The sequence below is a fragment of the Octodon degus genome, unplaced genomic scaffold, assembly GCF_000260255.1.
Source record: "Octodon degus isolate 3935 unplaced genomic scaffold, OctDeg1.0 scaffold00027, whole genome shotgun sequence".
Classification (NCBI taxonomy): Eukaryota; Metazoa; Chordata; class Mammalia; order Rodentia; family Octodontidae; genus Octodon; species Octodon degus.
The window spans coordinates 2,834,041-2,855,694 of NW_004524603.1; the positions used below are offsets into that span (position 1 = coordinate 2,834,041).

At 53.8% G+C, this 21,654-nt stretch overlaps 1 protein-coding gene across 3 annotated transcripts in view; it reads right to left on the reverse strand.

Annotated features, from left to right (window-relative positions):
- Dpp6 (dipeptidyl peptidase like 6) overlaps positions 1–21,654 on the reverse strand; it is an 840,304-nt gene that overhangs the window by 151,612 nt on the left and 667,038 nt on the right. For all 3 annotated transcript variants that reach the window (XM_023712908.1, XM_004628971.2, XM_023712909.1), the window contains exon 6: positions 15,327–15,379. In XM_023712908.1, the coding sequence (XP_023568676.1) occupies positions 15,327–15,379 (53 nt within the window). The remainder of the gene's footprint in view (positions 1–15,326; positions 15,380–21,654) is intronic.

Here is a 21,654-nt window from a genome sequence, read left to right on the forward strand (position 1 = left end):
AGACAGAGCACAAGAGAGAGAGACAGAGAGAAAGTGAGAGAGACAGAGACAGAGAGAGAGACAGAGACAGAGGGAGAGAGAGAGGCAGAGATAGAGATGGAGAGAGAAGGAGAGAAGGGGAGAGATGGAGAGAGGGGGGGAGAGACAGACAGAGACAGAGACAGAGACAGAGACAGAGGCAGAGACAGAGAACGGACAGAGAGAGCCCCAAGGGGATGGAGTGGGTAGTGGAAGTGAATTCCTGGGCTTGGTGAGGCCCAGAGTCTCGGTGATGTGTGGGTGGTTTGAGGTCTGATTGGGGTTCAGCTGGGAAGGCAGCCGCATGGGGATGGAGGACATGGGGGCGGGGACATGGCAGACTGTAAATAAATTTTGAACAAACTCAACCATAAGTGTTTGGAGTCTTATTTTCATGGCGTGCGGAATTCCTCCTCATCCCTGGTGCAGAGATAGCCTTTCTAAGGATGACTTGGAATCCAACAGCAAAACAAAAGATTGACAAATTTGACTACCAAACACAGGTAACATTTCTGCAGGACAAAAACATAAAGGATGAAAGAGGCTTGAGGAGCTGGGAGAAACCTTCTTAGCATTTGCCTTGAACAAGCTGCTAAGTCCTGAACCCACAGAGGGCTGTAGAAGTATAAGATTACATGAACAAATGAAAAAGAAACTCGAGAAAAAGACTAGTACAGGCAATTCATAAGAAGATGTGAAAACGGCCCCACACATAGGAGAAAGCACTTCCTACTTGTAACAACAGAGAAACAAACCCTGGGAGCTAACTCCTCCTGTGGGAAGTTGGTCCAGAAGCGGGTGGATGAAGCAGGGACTCGACACGGGCCAGCAGGGAAGCTCGCTGGTGTGGTCGTTTCCGAGGCAGGCTCAGCAGTGCCTGGCAAGGCGCACACCCAGCTTCACCTGGCAGTGCCACGTCCAGACGCCTCCCCAGGATGCTCCTCCAGTAATGCTGAGCGCAAGTACGTGAGACTCTCGCTATTGGGAGCTGATCGTAGTTACAGGACCCTGAGACAGCACGGGGCTGCACACGTGAGGGCGCGTCGAGGGCCTGCGCTGCGGGAGGCTCGTACTCCAGCAGCAGCTGACAGCCGTCCTTCCTCCTGACAGAATTCCCCGCGGGGAGAAGGAAATCAAGCCACCCTCTGGCCAACAGCATGCTAGAAGGTGACGCAGGTCAGGCCTGCTGATGGGCTCAAGTCTGTGCGTAGAGGTTTAAGGACAACCAGAGCCTGCCTAGTCCCGGGATCTTTCCCAAGTGCTTCCCAGGTACCAAGTGGAAGGCGACGCTTCAGAGCGAGAGGCCGCAGGCAGCAGCTGGGCCCCACGCCAAGGTCCACGCGGCCAGGAGGAGCATCGTCGAGGTTGCCCACCCGCTGGCAGAGTCCTGGGAAGGACAGGGCACCGTCTGTGAGGTGGGGCTCCCCAGAGCTAAACTCACTCCCTTCAGGGGAAGAGGCTGGAAAAGCCCGATCCGAAGAACAAGTAGAAAGCTATCAGCTGGTCCTTTCCTGAAGGGCAATATGGGCCTGGGACACAGAAGGGACATCAGAGAGCTCCAGGGTTGGAAGAAGGGCCACATCCATCTGAGGCCATGTTACCATACAACTGTTAACCTCTTCCTCCTGGCAACTGTTCTGTAGTTATGAGATAGTTAAACGCTGGCAGACTGAGCACAACGAGTGTAAGAGGTTTCTTGTGCTATTTTTGTGACTCAGATATCTGAAATTATTGGCAGTAAAAAGCTAAAAAGCAATTTTCTCAGTTTTTATTTCGTTGGCTAGAAACACTGTTATAGAAAGGAATGGACTGTCAGGCGATCTCTTCCCAGCGCGCTCTGACCATAATACCCGGCTGAGCGCCGCACTTTCCCGCGTGGATCCTCAGCGCGCGCACCTGGCTCCGGGGGGAACTCTAGGTGGGCGGGGCTTCGGGGGGCTCCCCAGCAGAGCCTCACGCAGGTCCAGAGCCCACTGCAGTCACCGCCTGCAAGGGCGCTAGCTAACGCCCCCACTTCGTGTCCAAGCTTGCTGCGAAAAGGCTGCGTTTCCAGTGGGTGTCCAGATGCGCGGGATCTGAGTGCAAATTCCTACGCACCTGGCTAGGAAGGACAGGGGCGCCGCCGAGAGGGGCCGGGCACAGGCTCCTTCCCCTGTTCCTTCCCAGCAGCATCCCCCATCTCTCCGCCCACTCACTGGAGCGGGGCCTGAGGGCAGGGCAGAAGGGCCACCGGTTCAGCCCCAGGACGGGCCATGCTGGTCACCGGCCCCGGAAAGCCCCAGGGTCTCGGATGCTGCTTCCACCAGGAATGAGGAGATTGCTACGCCTCTCCTAAGAATGTCGTGGAATCAAGAGCATCAGCAAATACTGATGTAAGACAGACACACTGCAGACAGCTTCTCCTCTTTCTGAGAGCTAGAATTCTGCGTCCAGCCAGCACAGGGCTGGGGCAGTGCAGTGGCAGAACCAAGTCTGCTTCCTCGCATAGACAATGAGGGCCGTGAGGCCTGTCTCACGGGATGGGCTCTGCGTACCATCAGTGACAGCCTCCAGCAGATACCTCAGGCTTTCGCTGGCCGACTGTCACTAAATGCCACTGCAGAGAGCTACTGTGTGCGACTTCTTCACAAGGCCTGGTTACTTAGCCGATAAAGGACAAGCGTGCCCCATGGAACTCAGTAGTGAGGACAGATGGCCTAACTCCCTGTGGGTGGTGTAGGCAACTGGGCTTCACATTCAATCCTCAGTCATGACCTGCACATTTGCTCTTACGAAGTCTGTCTATGTTTTTTCATTTGGATTCAATGGTTTCGGATTCTTTTGCTTTCAGGTTGAAAGAGGGTTTTGGGGTCACCGCTCCCCAGGAAGGTTCCAGCCTCTGAGGACATTCCACAGCCAGTCATCTCTACTTAGTTTCCCAAGGAAAGGCTTCCAACGCACAGCCCTTCCTGACCCAGCTTCCTGCTGGGCAGCATCTGGGCCCCTGAGGACGACCAGCAAGGAGCCCACCGGGATGGCCTGGGCTCAGCTGGCTGCACCCTGCTCGCCACCCCACCCCGACCCTTCTCGGCATCTCCTGGTCAGGAGCCTTCTCCTCCAGGCCTGTTCTAGCCTCCCAGCATTCCTGCTGTCTTCTGAAGGGGGCAGACACAAGCCACACCTGCCAGCCCCATCCCCTCTCAGGAGGGCCTGCTTTCTGGCCTGCTGCCAGGTGGGGGTGGGTGGGGTCTCCTCTAGAGCAGCTCTCTGTTCCCCCAACCAGCCTGCCTGGTGCTCAAATTCAGCTTCCTAAAAACCTTGGGAGTTCTACTCCAGCTCACAGGACACTGTGGGTCCTGTCCCCTCCCTCCCTCCTTCCCATCCTCCCTTCCTCCATCCCTCCCTCCCTCCCACCCTCTCTCTCCCTCCCTCCCTGTCACCCCTCCTTCCTTTCTCCCTTCTTTCCTTTCCTCCCTCCCACCCTCTCTCCCTCCCCCTTCCTTCCCCCTTCCTCCCTCTTTCTCTCCCTCCCTTCCTTTCTCCCTTCTACAGCCTAGCTAGGAGCCAGCATGCTTTTGCCTTTCCATTTACCTTCTTGGGAAATCTTTGTTGATATTATTAAATTAATAAGCTGTATTTTAAAAAGAGATTCCAAATGGACAGAACTGCGCAAAGCTAGAGGCCCATATGGCCTCTTCCCTGCCCTGTTTCCTGATCTGCTAACTTCTTTCCACAGCATGACATCTGCTACATGGCCTGACCCGTAGGGACACACTTCTTCTCCTGAATTTCAGGGTTCACACCAGGGTTCCCCCTGTCAGGTGTGTCCTGGAGGTCGGGCAAATGTATCACGTCACAGCCATCACATGGCATCCCATGGCAGAGTCCCGCGTGCGCGTCGGCAGCTGCTGGTGACCTCTGGCTGTGGTCGGCACCACGTGCCCTTTCTAGAAGGGCACACGCTGTGGCCTTGCGGGGCTGCCTTCCTCCACCTGGGCTTGGGGGCTCAGCTGGCCTCGGGACTGCACTCGCTCTCTGTGTTGGTCCGCTGTCCTCATTCCTGTCCCTGAGCTATGTCCCATCTAAGCGCCAAACAACGAAACAGACAGAGGAGGAGTATCATTCCTCGCAGACTGGCCGGGCTGTGCAGGGTACAGCCCGGCTGCTGCTCGGGGCGCCCGGAGCGCTCACCATGCCCGTGTTCTCTCCCCGGTGTTGCCACCACCTGTCACACAGGCGAGATGCGTGCTCAGGCCTGTTGGGGACCCACCAGCTGGGCTGTGCACTGGAGGTGAAATGATACCCCCAGAAACATACAGGAGCCCCAGTCCTCGGGCTTTAGGACAGGACGTTCCTTGGAAAGCTGTTCCTCCCAGAAGGGTTAAGGCAAGGCCGACCTCCACCACGGGGGCGCACGCAATCGCAAGCGTGTTCACCAGGACAGAGACTGAGGAGCCTGGGAAGACAGGCAGAGCGGAGGACTGCATGGGACATCACCCTAGGATATCAGGTGGTGGCCACAGGGACCTGGAGGGGCAGGCAGGGCCCCGCGCCAGGGCTCGCAGAAGCCAGGCTGCCAGGGCCTGGGACTTTCGGCCTCTAACCTGGGCGAGGTGGAAGTATCTGCTGTTTCACACCTCGCTGTGGCGAGGGACGGTCCCCTGGGAAGCTCATGCACCCTGCACCTTGCGGACAAACACAGATTCACAGAGATCTGCTCCAGGACAGGATGCTCATTAGCTTTTTCTAGAAGATTTAGTCAGATGTGCAATACTCTATGACTGGCTTAATGAACGACACAGAAAGCTGCTCCAAGAACCCAAGCGGGCTGAAGTCTATCTCCTTCTGCAAGCCTGCTCAGTCTCTGGACCGCTCTTGGTCCAGTGTCACACGGGGAGGAACACACGGCGCCCTCTGCTGTGAACCCGAGTCTGTGCAGGGCCAGCAGACAACTCCCACAGTGCTCTGGGTATTTCTGAACTCCTTGGGGGATGTGGGGTGCGGGCGCAAGAGACAGAAAGACAGGGCACAGAAAAAGGCAGCGATTGATTTATTTGGGGTTGGCTGGTGTGCCCCCATTTTTCTTTCTTTTTATTTATTCATTTATTCTAAAAAGACCACAGCAGGCCTGTGATGAATTATATCCACGGTGGAGATGGATTGGTGAAAAAAATGATTAAGGAAGAATAAAATGATCTCAACTTAGTGTATCTCAAAATGATCGTGCAATCCATTCCGATTTTGCTTATTTGAGCAATAAACAAAACAAAGCATAAATCATTTTGAATTTTAAAGAGCAAACCAGTGAAGCAAAGTTTACTCATTTATCTTCCAAGCTATTTTGAGGGATTGAGAAGCCTTCAGTGACAACAGCACTGGGGACAGAAAAGCCAGAAACTGCGCCTCCAGCTCCTGAGCTTTCACAGATAAATAAATAAGAGCTCAGGTCCGCAGAGTCAAATAACATTTTCTGTGTCTTCCTATGTTCTTAGCATGGTGGGTGACGCAAAAATGTCAGACACAGCCACCAGTCTTAGGTGATTTCCCAGAAAAATAGATGCTTAGTAAACATTAACTGAATAACAACTAGGCACATGGATGGATTGATAAGGGGGCCTGGTCTAGTCCCCAATAACTGATTGGCTAGGGCAGGTCACACCCCGACTCATGCAGCGCTTGGAGATTTGTGTGACCTTTTGATGAATATCTTAAAGGATTTGATTAAATTCTTGTGGCTAGGAATTCTACATCATGAACATGTGGGTCTCAGCAGCCAACAGTTGGTACTGCCTCTGCTGTTCATTTAAATATCTCCTGTCTTTAAAGGAAAAGGTGCTTGGAGCTCCTCTCCTTACAATGTAGATGTGAGACAGAGCTGTTCTGCTGACAGAAATTGTGGTCAGGGGATTTATGGGGATGGACTTGCCCAGGACGGGAGGAAAATCACAGTGTGCAGTGGGTGGGGTGGGCCCTCTTTGCAACAGTGCAGCTGATACCGTGGCTCCTCTGTGGAGCGTCATTAGGCACAGCCCCAAGGACGCTGTGACTCTGCAATCTGTTGCTGTTTTTCTGAGTCTGCTGAGGGGACGAGGAAACGAATCTTTCAAGAGAAGCCTGAGTGCTGTGCTTCTAGGCAGAGAGGCTCCAACTATGACCCGGGGTGTCACTTAGCAATGCCGCACCTACCAGAGGAGCAGCCCAGCAGACCCCGGTCCCACACTAAAGCCACATGGATGTGATCGGTTCTCCATAGGCTCTAGATCCATCTACCTGGGGTAAGCCCACACATGCATATCGCAATGCATCCTACTGATTCCCTCAATGACCAACCAGCAATGACAGGGACCCTCTGCACCAGAGAAAGCGACACGGAGGTACGTTAGGATGGACATGGGGGCCTGCCAAAAGGACTCATTGTGCATAGTTTCACTGTTGGAAAGGATCTGTTTGAAAAAAAACTTCAACATGCAAAGGAAGTCTGTGAGGACGACAAGGCTTCCCCTGAGAAGGGTGGCTCAGGCGGGCCCCTGCGGGGACCTGAGTTTCCACCCCGTGACATGCTCCGGCCTGTTGCTTGAGACCTGCCCCGCGGCGCAGAGAGCAGGATGTGTGGGTGCATTTTCTGCGCAATGTTCCTTATGCAAAGTGGTTGACCTGGGCAATGGCCCCGGGCTCGTGGGCACAGCCCAAGGCCCGTGACCTCTTCTCTTTGATGCTGGAGAATGATGGTGAGAAGTGTGTTAGGCGAGAAGTGCATAGTGCATAAACTCCTTTAGAGAATGATGCCTGAAGCAAGGTGAGTAGCAGAAAGTACAGGAAGAAATCATGATGTGAAATGAAAAGCAGCGCTGCCCGTTAGAAGCCAAGTAGTTAGAGCAGGATTTTCCCAGGAGACCTTAGAGCTGGGGCTTGAAGGATCAGAGGTTTGGTTGTAAGGGGCCCAGTGAAGAGCAAATTTCCGCTGTGTGCCTCGGGGGTGGTAGGAGATGGGGGGAGCAAAGATGTGAACGCCCAGAATCACATTCGGGTTCAAGAGTAGACTGGACCCACGGCGTGGCGTGGTTCACCCAGAGAAGTGGGATGGGCAGTTGCAGCTTCCTGTGCACCCTTCGCCTACGTTCACGGCCACACCCTTCTCTCCCGGGAGCCCAGGCTTGGTTCAGCTGAATGTTAGCCTCAGGGCTCCAGGAAGCGAATGCTGATTGATCGCAGTTACCCCTGTGGTGAAATCCTCTGCCCCAAATGTCGGGAAGTTGGTAAGAAGAATCTGGCCATATTATGGAACGTCTGTGGCTGCCCTGAAACACCCTGTAGCACTTCCTGTGCACCAAGGTAGGTACTGAAACTAAGTGTCTCACGTCCATACAGCATCTCCTAGCCTATCGCGCGTGTGCTATGTGAGAGGCATCCTATATATGAAGTAATTGAGTCCAGAGGGGTGGAGCCACATCTCCATAATTACACAGTGAGGTGGTTTGGGAATTTATTTCAAGACCAATTTGACTGGGAAGCTTGTGTTTTGGTAATGCCGAGCCCGAGTGGATTTCAGCAGGGGCGAGGAAGATGGGCGCAGGATAGGGGGAAGAACGCTAGGCCAAGCCATGCTCTTTCAGGAAGCCCGAGGAGCTGTCCACGGTCCTGAAAATCCACGCTGGCAAAAGGCCCCAGAACTCTTTTCTTTTGGTGTTACTGCAGAGACCTGCATGACACAATTCCAAGAACGCCTCCTTCCCCCACACTTTGGCTTCATGTTGGTTCTTCCTCAAGCCATAGAAGAAGCTCTCGTGCTGCAACCTCAGGCGGCTGCCGCCGCAGCAGCTGTCTGCAGAGCCACTGTGTCTGCGTGCAGCAGGAGGGACCCAGGGACCTGCACGTGACAGGAAATGTCTGGAAAGGGAAGGTGCTGAGCTGTGCAGAGGTGCCACATGGGCCCTGCGAGTCCTTACTGCTGCCATCCTCAGCTCCGGACACAGGGGCTTCCCATGCGCCGGGCTCCATCACGGGCGCAGGCTGCCAAGCACTTAGAGGGACATGGAATACAGACACCTGAAATCTGCCTTCACGCTCCAAGAGAACAGTGGCCCCCATAAGCGTGGCCCGTGTAGTCTCCATATCGACTGAGCTCTCTCACATTCCACCCCCGCACCAGGCTTCCGGACTGGACACAGGCTTCTCACTTCCTTTCCTTTGGTCCACTCTGTGCCAGCACCAAGCTCAGTACTCTGCTTCTGCTCTAAGTATTTGTGGGTCAGGTTGTAAAGACCGATCACGCCTCGGTGGCGCTGAGGTTGCCCACCCTGCAGGCAGGCCCTAGCACTCACCCAGCCCTGCTCTGCCCGGGAAGAGCCCCCGCCCAGCCTGGCACCTCACCCATTAGGGCAGCCCTGGCTCCCTTGGTGGTCAAGCCTGTGACATGCTTTCCCTGGCCCAAGCATGCAGCTCAGCTCCAGGCCAGCTTTCCCCTGGAGATTCTCCATGAGATCAGGGTGGCCACAAATCTCTCTTCCTTCTTTGCTGCTTAGATTTAGAATGCCCACTGGAGGCACTTTACTACAGGTTGTTGTTTAAGCCTGTCTCTTTCCTTTGCAACATGATCTTAAATCCTTAAGGACAGCAATGCAGCTCGTGAGCTCAGTGCTGGGTTTTAGTTTTGCTGATTGAGAGTGCATGTTCTACCCCACCTGAGAAAAACCAGGAAACCCTAAGGAATTAACGGCACTATGTCAGAATGAGCTGAGATGGAAAACAACTAATCGATCCTTGGGAATTGTAGATCGTTGAGGCTATGGACACTTCTTTTAAGAGCAAAACAAAGATTTCCCAGGCCTTATGACTATTCAAATATCAAGGGAGGGGCTCCCATTTAGAACAGTTACTAAAGGGAATTTCATTATTGTCCTTCTGCTTGTGGTAGAAAGTAAGGTCTGAGAGCATTTAACTAGAGACTGACTGCAAATGCATGCTGTACCCACACTGTGACGTTAAGCAGGATGCGCAGGGCGTGCACACTAGAAGTGCTATTTTCCTCTGTGTTCTGCAGCTTCAACAGACTCACTGCAAGCCTAAGAGGTGAGCATCACTACCGTTACCTGCCGGAAACACAGAACCTGAAGCCCAGGGAAGAGAAGCAGCTCTCTAGGTCAGCAGTGGCGGGGGTGTGGGCATCCAGCCTGAGTCTCCATGGCCACAGAGAGGAGTCCCCGACACCAGCCCATGAGCACAGAGGGGAGTCCCTGACACCAGCCCATGAGCACAGAGGGGAGTCCCTAATGCCAGCATCATGCTGCCAGGCAGGGTTTCAGGCCTTCTGTGGGTGCTGGCACCCAGATCTCTTCCCTAATGTAATACTTAACACATTGTACCAACTTGAGAAGTTTAGAAGCTTGTCTCAGCAGGGAGCCAAGGTCCTCACTTTGCAAACACCTGGCCTTGTGGAAAAGGAGGGCACAGTGGTGTGGACGTGGGGGGATAGCCGGCATACAACATAAGGGAAGAAAAGAGGCTCGCTTCCCCTCTATTTGCTCCTGCTGCTGCTGCTGCTGCTGCCTTTTGTTGCCTTGGACCGGGGCCCTTGTGCCATGCCACCCTGCCTTGGAGCCAGCTGATTATGGGCTCACTCTTCCACAAACTGTGAGCTAAATAAACCTTTCCTTCCTTAATTAAAAAAAATGTATTTAGTATAGGCTCTTGCTATGCAACTTGGACTAGTAGTGATCCTCCTGTTTCAGCCTCCCCAGTGCTGGGATTAGAGGAGTGTGCCACCATGCCCACCATGTTTTGGTGGCTGGCGTGGTGGGCCCAGGCAGGGCAGGTGTGGCCTGCCAGCATCAGGGATTGAACCCAGATCCTTGTGCTTGCCAGGCAGATGCTTAGACTACTGAGCTATCTGCCTGGTCACCTTCCTTAATTTTGGGCATCAGGTATTTTGTCTCAGCAACAAGAGAAAAATAACCAAGATGTCCAAATAAATGGAAACTCTCTGCCTCTAAGTCTAGCAAGTTAGAGTGTAGGCTCAAGCAGTATGGCTTGTGACTCAGTTTATTATTTTCATAGATGCAAAAGACAACACTAAAATGCCAACCACATTTCTAAGGAAATCAAACTTTTGTACAGTTTTGCTTGGTGCGGAGGGAACATCAGCAAGCAAAGTTAGGGCAAAATTACCCAAAATGACAGCCTGGTATGCAAAGAAACACCTCTGGCACATCTCTGTTTCTACGCTATTATTGATCTGCGTTCTCCCTACTCCAAATGCCACCTAAAGAAGGAACACGACCCACTTTTCTGAAAATTCATTTTTGTGGTAGAAGGAGGCACACGTCCATGTAACTTCTGGAATGATTCCCGTGATGGATGATCACGCAGAACACACAGAGAAGGTACGTTCTTTAAGGGACAAGCTAAAGGCAACACTAACTCCAGAAAAATGTCCTGCCTGGAAAATGCCAAGAGGGAGCTGGCTCTGCCACAGCAGCCGCTTCGACATGCAGAACAAGCTGCAAGCAGCAGTAGCACCCCAGCCAATGAGCTTCTTGCACGGCTCGCTTATTGCTAAAAAGCACAGAGCAGATTTTTGACAGAGAACATTTGCCTAGCTATCGTATCTGCTGCGGAAAACTGCATTAATTTGTTGAAATTCTATTTGCACTTTAGTGAAATGCATGTTAAAAAGAACCAGTTTTGATTCTGTTTAAATAAACAAATTTGCATAAAAGGCCTATGTCCTGCATGTCTGTCCTCCATGACAGCCCTTGCCGGTGTGGCTCCGTCCTGCACGTCTGTCCTCTGGGCAGTCATTCCTTATTTCTGCCTGCTTCTCTCCTACCGAAGTGCACGTCGCCACCCTATGCAGTGAGCATGGGTGCCACCCCCCAAGGCCTCAGCGCTGTCTGGTGAACTAAGGGTGGCGAAGACACTCCCTGGAAGGGGGGCAGCGGTGGTGGCATGAGCCCTACACAGGTCAGTTCGGGGGCCGGTACCCGGGCTGAACAGCACCTCGCCCAGCAGCGGCACCGAATTGTAGTGTGACGCCAAGTCCCGGCAAAGTGACCCTGGCAGCTTTGCCTCTGTCTGCACCTCCCATGATTTCAGAGCTTTGCGATCCTGCCCCAGGCCTGGGGTTGCAGGGCAGCCCAGGGCGTGTGTCTAGGCGGGTGGCACAGATCACCTGGGGAGGGAGCAGGCCGGCAGAGGGGGAGGAGGAGGGCACACAACGCCTAACTCCATTGGAAAGTGGTCTGCCCTGGAAGTGGGAGCAAATTCCCCAGGAACAGGAAAAGCTGCTGCTAAAAAAGACGGTGCTTCTGAGAGAAAACCGAAGAAAAGTCATGCAGGAAGAAATGTATATGAGATAGGTCAGCACAAGATACCCAGAATCCAGCCAAGACGGCCAAAGCTCAAGGGCATCAGAGGTCCAAAGGTCAAAAATCTCCAATAAAAGGAAAAACCTCCCAAGTACCAAAAGGCCCTAATTGTGTAGAAGACGTTAAAGGAAAACTGCGAACTGGTATAGAGCGAGGTAGTTCTCTTGAAGCAAGAGCCAGGATGGTCTGTTGGGTGGAGATTTGCTTCCAGGTGGCTGAGCAGGGGGCTGCCCAAGACCTCTGGCCAGGAGGAAGTGTCTTTAAGGAAGTTGTTGAAAGAGTCTGCTAAGATTTTGTGCTTGCTTCACCCCTAGAGCAGCCAATTCCTGGCTGTCCTTTGAATAGCACAAAATGAGACCTTTCCCTGCCGTGTTTGATAAACGTCACCTGAGTTCCAAGGGAAGCATGCGCCACCCAAATTGCCCATCCAGCTTTTAAAGCAGGACGCCACTTTCTGCTTGAGCTTCAGAATATCAGAATGTTGGGCTAGGACAGGACAGCAGCAGGAGGCATGGGTGGGGGAGACGAGAAAAGACAGATAAAATAAACTCCATGTTTTAATCAAGTAAAAGAAATACAGGTCTTGAAAATTTGATATGTGAAGGTCAGACCAACCTACTCCTAGGTACTTGATCATGAATAAATGGAAATTAGGTTGTCTGGGGACTGTGGCGGTGGCTTCAGCCATGACGTGCAAAATGAATTCAGCCCGGCTGCAGCTCCAGGGACCAAAAAGCCAGTCACACCAGAAAGAACTGTCTGCTTACAGGATGCGTGTCGTTAGTGCAGATTTATTTATTTAAATAGAATTAAAGTGATGATGATTTAGCATGCATTGTGCTGCCCTATACCTGCGCAGGACAGAGCCGTACAAGAGAAACACACAATACCCCGGAGGCTGAGGCAGGAGGATTACAAATCTGAGCCCAGCCTGGGTGATTTTGCCACTCAGAGAGAACCTGTCCCAAAACTAAAAAATAAAAAGGGGCTGGGACTGTAGTTCAGCTCACGGCCCTGCACTGAATCCCAGGCACAACAAATGACACACACACAAACAAACAAACAAACAAACAAACGAGAAGGGGGCAGCTTCTCAAACTCTCTCCCGCTGTTTCCAAAAAGGAAAGGAACCAGGAATTAGAGGACACAGAGGTCGCGCTGACCCTGTGCTGTAACTGGTTGGAAAGCTCCAGGCTAAGAAAAGCCTCAGGTCATATGTGACAGATAATGCCACGCAGAGGTGGAAGGACCTCTGGCCCGAGTCCAGGGAAAGGGGCGAAGGAAGAAAAGGCGAGACTCTGCAGAAGGGTGCAGCTCCCCATCTTTAGAACTACCAGGAAAAGTCTCCTTGTTTTGTATATGAATAACATAACGTGCGAGTAATATAATTTTAAATATGTTACAAGGGAGTTTTATTTTTACAAAACAAGCAGGCCTTTGCTGTGCCGGGCTCACTGCACCACGAGGGGTGAGCCCGGGGCTGTGCCCTGCGTGCCACCCTGAGGGGCGGTGCGGCTTCCTGGGAAGCGAGGGGAAGGGAGCCTCTTCCCGGGCTGCAGCTGCCACAGCCGGGCGGAAGGGTGGTTCAGCGGGAATGCACAGTCTCACTAATATTCATAGGATTTTGACAACACTTGAGGTTAATATATCAATGAATTTCCTTCCCATCAAGGATTTGTGACAAAGTGGAAGAGCCAGGAGGCGGGAAAGCCAGGCTGGCGGAGCTATGTCCATGCCTGCGGCAATAGGGTGACAGTGCCTCAGCGACCACCAGGGGCTGTGAGAGGGACAGGAATCCACTACATCTTCCAGCCAGAGAAGAAAGCTTGGGAAAGAAAAACCAGCTCCTCACTAAACACCTGACCTTCACGGCTATGACAATTCTTCTCTGCTTGCTAAGCGCCACTGTGCTTTGCCTCAGTCCAAAGCGGCTGCTCCCACAGCACGCGGTGTCCCCCCAGAAGGCTGTCACCGCGGGGCTCCAGCGCACGCACAGGAAATCGTGCCTCCCCGCGCCTCCTGCCCCCGCCTTCCTGGGGTGTTTGGTGACCGTCCTGCCCCGATCTGGGGTCTGCGTCTCCTGAATGCCGACCCATGGAGTGCACCACTAGCACAGCATGTCAGGCGGGAACTGTTTTTAGAGTCTTGAGGTTAACATATTTGTTTAAGATGGAATGAACAGGCGCCGGGGAAATAGCTCAGTAGAATAAGTGCTTGCCTGGCAAGGGCAGGGTCCTGAGTTCAATCCCCAGTACCACAAAAAAAAAAAAAAAAAAAAAAAGAGAAAGAGAGAGAGAGAGAGAGAGAGAGATATGAACTATCCATCCCCTTCAGCACCTTCTGTTGCGCCCAGGAGGGGTTAGATAAACCTCAGGCACGATGATACTCTTGCCTGTTACGACCTTTGAGGACATCTGTCTGCTTGAAGATGAGTAGACTAATTCCTCTTTACTGCAGAGCACTCGCGTTTCCATTTGAAATATATTTTTTAATGAAAAATTCCTGTGCTTACCTTCCTATCCACAGGGCAGGCTAGCTTCGGCTTATCTGGATTAATTTTTAGAATACGCCACAAGCACAATCACACACGCTTTACCGTCTCTCTGCAAGTGTCTATGTCCCTTGTGCCAGGACGTCACTAAAATTATTTTCTCTGTGTTTGTTTTCCAAGGACACACCCGGGTTCCACCTGCGCTAGTGGGAGCAGCCACAATCGTAAGCATTCACGCTGTGATTAATGATCTCCCCTGGAACAATACTTTTTAGTAACTCCTGCTGTTTGTTTAAATTAGTTTGGGAAAATTAGAACACCTCAGCTGGAATATTCCCAGGGGATGGGACAGCAGCACGATTCAGATGCTTGCTGAGTGTTCCGTAATCCCCCCAAGGGCTGATGGCAGACAGCATGAGCACATGACAGAGAAAGGCAGGCTGGAGCGCAGGGTGGGAGGGAGAAAACTGGGGCGCCCAAGGGGGAGGGCGGGGAAGGCGAGGGGAGAGAGAGAGAGAGAATGGAAGCCACAGAAGGCCTCCCCTTCTGCATTTGCCCAGCCGTGCAGCTGGTTCTATGTAGCATCCGACTCAGCAGGGGCCCTGAGGTGGAAGGGGAAGCCCCGGCCATGCATAGAAATGCTGCGTGGGACAGGCGACCACGCTGAGCCCTGAAACAGCTCCAGACTCGGGTCTCTTCCCTGAGATACTTTCGGGTCCCGACCACAGATTTATGAGGGACCAGTTGAGCTGAGCCGAGCTACCAAAGCTCAGGAGGCAGCGGGAAGCCCAGAGGCCCCACCAGGGCGGCTCTGGAGCCCACCCTTGGGGGCAGAACTGCCTGGAGGCCCCGTCAGCCACAGGGGCAGACTCCTCTGGGCGCCAGGCAGGGCTGGCGATGCATGTCCATCCCCCACCATCTCCCAGGCTCGGCTGTGCATGCGACAACAGTCCATCCCTCAATACGACCAACACATGCCACACATCATTAGTGGCACGCGGCATAGTGATAACCTTCTCTTCCGTTAGTGGGGATGTGACCAGGAGTCCTGTGGGAGTCCCAGGCCACTGCTGTCCCTGAGACTGGCCATGCTGACCATGGTACTGGGGAGAATGCGAGCGTAGGCCCCAGAATGCCGTACCAGGCTGCAGCTCCTGGAACGGCACCCTCTGAGGAGAGCCAGGGAGCTTCCTCCACAGTCATGAGGGCTCTGAGCTGGACGAGAAGCGAGCAGAGCAGTTTGGGGGGGGGGAGGAGGGAGGCCAGCACTCACGGGCCGCCTGGTGGGCTCCAGTGGCCCTGATGCCACCCTTGGCTGTCTAGCGGTGAGTCACGCTGGCTCTGGCAAGATCAGAACCCTTCTCTGTAGAAGTCAAGGTGCCCGCTCCTGCCCTGAGGGGTCAGCTGGCAGCCCGCATTCTGGGCCTCGCTGTGCTCCACTGACTTCTAGTTAAAAGAAAACGCAACCATCTTACCCGTGAGGGATCTTGCTCAGGACATAATATCCAGTGTAGGAGTGCTGATAGATCTGAAACAGATAAAAAGGAAAGCAAGAATTGAGGCAGGGCCATGGCCATGTTTCTTTTCAAATCACAGACACCAGTGAGCAAAACCCCCAGCAGATCTGGAGACCTAGAGGCAAAGGCACATAGTGACACAGGGTGGCGCTCGGCGCATCCTGGCTACTTTACCACTTGCAGGGGTTTTCAGGGCAGCCAGAGGCTTGATGCCATCTTCATCACTACTTGGTTTGTGGCTAAATTAGGAGCACAGATCTGCGATCTGTCCAAATATGGCACAGAACTAACAAGCGCACTGCAGACAGGGCGCTGCCGGAGCCCTGCCCCTCACGGTCAGGAGCCTCGATGGGGCGTCTTCAGGGAGCTGCGGTCCTGTGCTCCGTGGGGCGTTTTGCTCCCGTGCACACTGCCATGTGCACCTTCTGGCCTCTGAGAGAGCGCTCGACAAGAACTCCCTGCAAGAAGGGGGTTGAAGGAGCTGGCCTTCAAACGGAAGGGAACGAGGAACCCAAGCAGAGTTTGTAAACTCCTAGAGCTCCAAATCGTGGGTGTCTCTCCCGAGCTGGGAAATTACTCCTCAGCCCATAAAGGTGGCAAACAGCACTGGCAGTACACGGCAGCCCGGGGAACCCTAACAGTCTCCACATCAGGCTTCTGGAGAGAGGCCCTCCCCAGCAGGGGAGCTCCCTGGCTTATCGTGTAGGGTGGGAGCCAGGCTCTTTTTCACATCCCTCTTCCTCCTGTGGGGCTACAGAGGTCAGTCTGTGTGGCAGACTACTTCATGACTAACATGCAAAGCTGACCTTCTAAAGATCATGGGGGTGAAGGACATTCATATTTGGAGTGTGTGTGAGGGACGCGAGGCTACAAAAGGAGCAAGGACAGAGGTGCAAACCCCTCGCTTGTTCCGAGTCTGAACCAGGGTCCCCAGCTGTCAGCACCGGGGATCAATTTTGAGGGTGATTTTTCCATGAGGTGGGGGTGGGGTGGGCAGAAGGGGGTGAGGAGTAGAGGCGGATGTCGGGGTGGTGGTGGCTTCAGGATTTGATTCTCATACGGAGAAGGTGACCCAGAGTCTGCACAAGTGCAGCTCACAGGAGGGTTCGAGCTCCCAGGAAATTCTAAGGCTCAGCTCACTTCACAGGAGCTGACCCTCAGGGGCTGATGCCTGTAGTGCGGAGGGCCTAGAAGGGGAGACAAAGAGCCTATCGCTGGCCCCATCCTGTGCACCTACGGTGTGACCTGCTTCCTAGTACGCAGCCCATTGCCTGGGGGTTGGGGACCCCTGCTGTGACCCTCTGAGGCATTTCCTTCAGGGACTGGATTCCAGTGGACTTTGTGGCTCTGCCCTTAAATTCTCCACTTCTCCACCTGGCAGCACTGCCCTGGCTTGGCTGCCTGCTGGGACCCCACTTCCGTGGGCACCAGGACCATCACCAAGCCAGGAGCAGAGGGGAGGTGGCTGGGGGCAGCTCTGGGAATGCACGCAGCTGCCAACCTGCAGCTACTAGTCATCTGGAGCTTCAGAGCCCGAGTCAGATAGGGCTGATGTCTGTGTGCAGTTGCTAGGGAAAGTTAAGCCACTCACACCAAGGAGGCCCTTGTTTACAGCGTCATGGGAACCATATGACGGAGTCTCCAGCACTGTGGAGAGTCCAGGAAATGCCTCCTCCTGCTCTCCTGGGCTCTAGGAGCAGGCACTTGATAAAGGACAGAGTGCCTCTTCTGAGTGCCCTGCGGTGAGAAAACTACTGACATTAGGACCTGCTCAGCTCAACCGCTGTAGTCCTCAGGGTGCCCCAGCTGCAGTGTCCGCTGGAGGGCGAGTGTCCTCTGGTTCCGATCTCCCAGCTCTACTCAGGGAGGAGGGCCACACTCATCAGCCTTTGTCTGGTGTGGGGAGTGGTGGGGTGAGAGCCCTGCTCTTCAAAATAGTTAGTGCTGGGCTGCATTCACGTGGCCCATTCTTAACCTTGACACATCCTTTTTAAAAAACTGCCCTCCTTTTCTGTCATCGGTTCCGCCCATCTTCAGGATCTCCCATCACGCGCAGCGCGGCGCTGGGCTTCCCGAGCCTGGCACAAAGCCACTGTGTGGAGCAGATGTTCATGGGCAGCCACTCTGAGCAGGCTTAGAGCAGCAATCTTGATGAATCCATCCAGATACTTCTTGGAGAACCAAAAAGTGTGTACATCTCTCATAAAACAGACAGAGGCCAGGGCTAAGCAGCTGCTCAGGTCTGACCGCCAAGAAATGATCTTTCAAAAGCAGAGGCAGAGGAGGGATGAGCAGAGACAGATGAGCAGGCTGCTGGAGCCTGGAAACTCAGCCCTGGGGTGCAGGGGCAGGAGCGGGTGCAGGTGGTCCCTGGAGGGAGAAGAGGGTGCGTGCTAGGTGCCCTGGGCTGGAAGGAGCATCCTTGGGGGGCAGCAGACCTGCCTCCCTGGCTTCCAGGAAGGGCAAGGAGCACGTGGGCCCCGTGTAGGCTCCAGACGGTGCACGGATCGCTCAGCACCATAACAGCCTCCTGACCGGGTTCGCAGAAGGACAGACCAGTTTATCCATGTATCCAGGAAAAGGCAGCTCAGGGTGAGATGAAGTCAGGGGCTCCCACATGCTCTTTCTGCTCAGGGTTTCGGCACTTTCTTCTCAGGTGTCCAGGTGGAGACGTGAGGCCCCTGTCTCCACACCTGACTCCACTGTGTGAGCTTAACCCCTTCTCAGCTCTCGGGGCCGAAGTCCAAGCCCTTGTGCATCACACTTAACAGACTCCCAAATGTAACTGAAATTGTGTCTCTCCGTGCCACATGCAACATCCGCACCCTGTCCTCTCAGGTTCTGTAGAAGCCACCCCTACTGCAGGGAACTCTCAGCTCTGCTCTGTCTTCTGTTCCATTCATTCTTTCCTTAGCTCCTCTTCTGAGGCCGCCATCTTTCCAGAACTTCGACTTCCTTCTGGTCTCTGTCCTCACTACCCTGGGTGATGATTGGGAACGGTAAGTTATGGAGCTCCGGCTGGAGCTGCAGGAGGTGACAGAGCCAGTCCTTTCCATGGTGGACTGTCCCCTGCCGCTCAGAAGGGCCCAAGCACCCTGTGCTCTTGAGACTCTGCCCAGCACATGCTGCACGTACTGCACAACTTATGCTGTATCACGTTCACAAAGCTGACCCACTGTTGATGATTAAAAGCAAGAACTTGCCATAGGAGTACAAATTTGAGATAACCACCGAAGTAGCAAAAAGTAGAGCTATTTAGTTCTCATCACAGAAAACAAATGTGAAGAAATAAGCACAACACAGACTAAAAGGACGATGGTTTTCCCAGCCTGGATATGGCTCGCGTGTGTCTCTGAAGTTCATGTACTGGAGGCTTGGTCCCTGAGTGGATGGAACTGAGAGGAAGCTGTGTCCTTGGGAGCTGGGCCAGGCGACCAGCAGGTACTGGGGCCACTGCCCTCGGGAAGGGCCAGCTCTTGCGGGAGCCTGGTCCTGCACGTGCCCCCACCACTGCACAATGTCCTCACCAGAGAGGTACAGAAGCCGGCGTCTGCTTCTGCACATTCAGAACTGGCAGCCAACGGCCTACTCAGCCTCTTCTCTTTTCAAGCCACAGCCTGAGGTATTTTGCTGTAGCTACAGAGCACAGGCTCACATGCCCTGGCCACGTGCCCTTTCACCCCACCCTACGTGAGATTCACAATTTAGTGTGGCAATCTCGGCAAGGGTTAGAAGAGTGATGGCATAGAACTGCCAGCAGTGAAATGCACAGCTGATGGACGCAGCCCTAGGGTTCAGTGTTGGAATCTCCTTCCTCTCTTCCTGGAGAAGCGGTCTCGTGGAAGTCCTCTTAGGAGCGCAGGAGTGGCGATCTACTTCTTCTTGAGCCTGTGGCTTCTTCAAATACACAGCCCATGCCAGGCGACGCCTCCTGCCTTCCTGATGGCATCTGCCTTCCGGCACCAGGAAGCAGCCGTCCCTTTGGCCAATCGTCGTTTTCACTGTTAGCAGAGACGCTTCTGCTAGCGTCTGTCTCTTTCACACATGATGTGTGTAGCAATGCATTGTGCTGAGGACTTCTGCATAAAGGTGATATGATTAAACGTGGGAATCACCTAAATAAGCAGATTTCAAACATCTACAGAAAAATTCTGGTTGTGACTCCAGTGTGTGTCCAGTTAGCCCCTTCCAGAGCATCCCTGGCCCCAGAAGGGCCGGCTTTAAGGTCCTGCCTCCATCTTCGTACTGCGGCCCAGCTCCACCCGCTGCAGGATGTCTTAGGTTCATCTTCTGGGAACAACGGCATCAGTTTGTGTTGCTAGGAGGAAATCTGAGGGAAGCGTCCACGAGGACGCTGTCCCAGCCCACGTGCAAGGGCACAGCTGGGTGTCCTGGTCACCCCCTCCCAGCCCACGTGCAAGGGCACCGCTGAGTGTCCTGGCCGTTCCTGCAGCTGGACACTGATTGTCCTTCCCTTGGCTACTGAAGAGCAAGCCCTGGACTTTCCGACCCCTCCCGGGCCGCCTTCCTGCTCCGCTAGATTCCTGCTCTGCCGTCCCCCCAGCTCTTCCTGAGGCTTCTTCCGCATCCTCCCTGTGAGCGAGCTCACCTCAATCTTTCTCCTCTGTTAACTGTCTTCTCAGCCTTGCCTGCAGACACGGCCTGCAGGCCCAGGCTTGTGGGGAGACAAGAGGAAAACCAACCGAAGCTCTTTCCTCTGTGCGACTCTTCAGAATGGACAAGACAATTTTCTGCGTTCCTTCACTTGTTTTCACCACTGCTTCTCCTGTTGCTGGAGATTTTCCTTGCTTCACCTTGCAAATTAAGAAACTGAGCCGCAGAGCCCCAAACCCATTATCCTCAGTCACCTAACACCCAAGGAAGGGAGCCAGGACCTTGAAGTTTTAACCTGGGTAGTGTAGAACTGTTTCCATGGTAACATGCTGCTGTGAGGTTTCTCTTACCCTAAACCACATTTTCCTGTTCTTTTTGTTTGTTTGTTTTGGGGGGACAGGGTCTCACTGTGTAGCTGGCTACCTTTAAACTCACTGTGTAGCTGGCCTTGAACTCAGGGCGATTTTCCTGCCTCAGCCTCCAAAGTGCTGAGATCACAGGCCTGCAGCACCATGGCCAGCTCTAGACCACCTTGTCGTTATCAACCAGGTAGGCCCATGTTTGAGACAGTCCTTCTAAAACCCAAAGCACTCAGGGGAGTCACACTGAGTTCACAGTTAGCTAAGACACAGGGGGGTCAGTTACTGGTCGCTGAAGTCAGCTCTCAGAAGATAGCCCAGAATGCAGAATAGGTTCTGGGGGGCAGTGCGGGAAATGGGCAGGATTGGGGGCAACGTGAGAGGTAATGAGTGCAGGACATCGTCCGTGCCACACGCCCTGCCACCTCCTGCCCACAGCAGCCTGGATGGCACGTCTCTCCACCTGGCCCGGCCTCTCCTGGCACTACATGGTCAGTGCTCTGGGTTCAGACACCTGGCTCTCTTCCAGGTAAGCGGGCCCTAAAGGAATGGAGGGTTGCACCTGGCACTCAGTGGTCACAACGCCAGCATTTGCACACTTCTCCTTCCCAGGCAGGTGCACTGGGAGAACCTGTGGGCTTGTGCGCACCAGTGCTGGGTCTCCACCTGTTCCCCACTGAAGGTCAGTAACAGAAAGTGCAGGCAACTCAGCTGACTTCACTCCTCCATCCCCTCCTCCATCTCCTCCTCTGCCTCCTCCTCCTTCTTGATCTCCTCCTCCATCTCCTCCTCCTTCTCGATCTTCTCCTCCATCTCCTGCTCCTCCTCCATCTCCTCCTCCTTCTCCATCTCCTCCTCCTCCATCTCCTCCTCCTTCTTGATCTCCTCCTTCATCCTCGATCTCCTCCTCCTCCATCTCCTCCTCCTTCTTGATCTCCCTTCCTCCATCTCCTCCTCCATCTCCTCCTCCTCCATCTCCTCCTCCTCCTGCACCTCCTCCTCCTCTTCCATCTCCTCCTCCTTCTCGATCTCTTCCTCCTCCATCTCCTCCTCCTTCTCAATCTCCTCCTCCTCCATCTCCTCCTCCTTCTCGATCTCCTTCTCCTCCATCTCCTCCTCCTCCATCTACTCCTCCTCCATCTCCTCCTCCTTCTCGATCTCTTCCTCCTCCATCTCCTCCTCCTTCTCAATCTCCTCCTCCTCCATCTCCTCCTCTTCCATCTCCTCCTCCTCCTTCTCGATCTCCTTCTCCTCCATCTCCTCCTCCTCCATCTCCTCCTCCTCCATCTCCTCCTCCTCCATCTCCTCCTCCT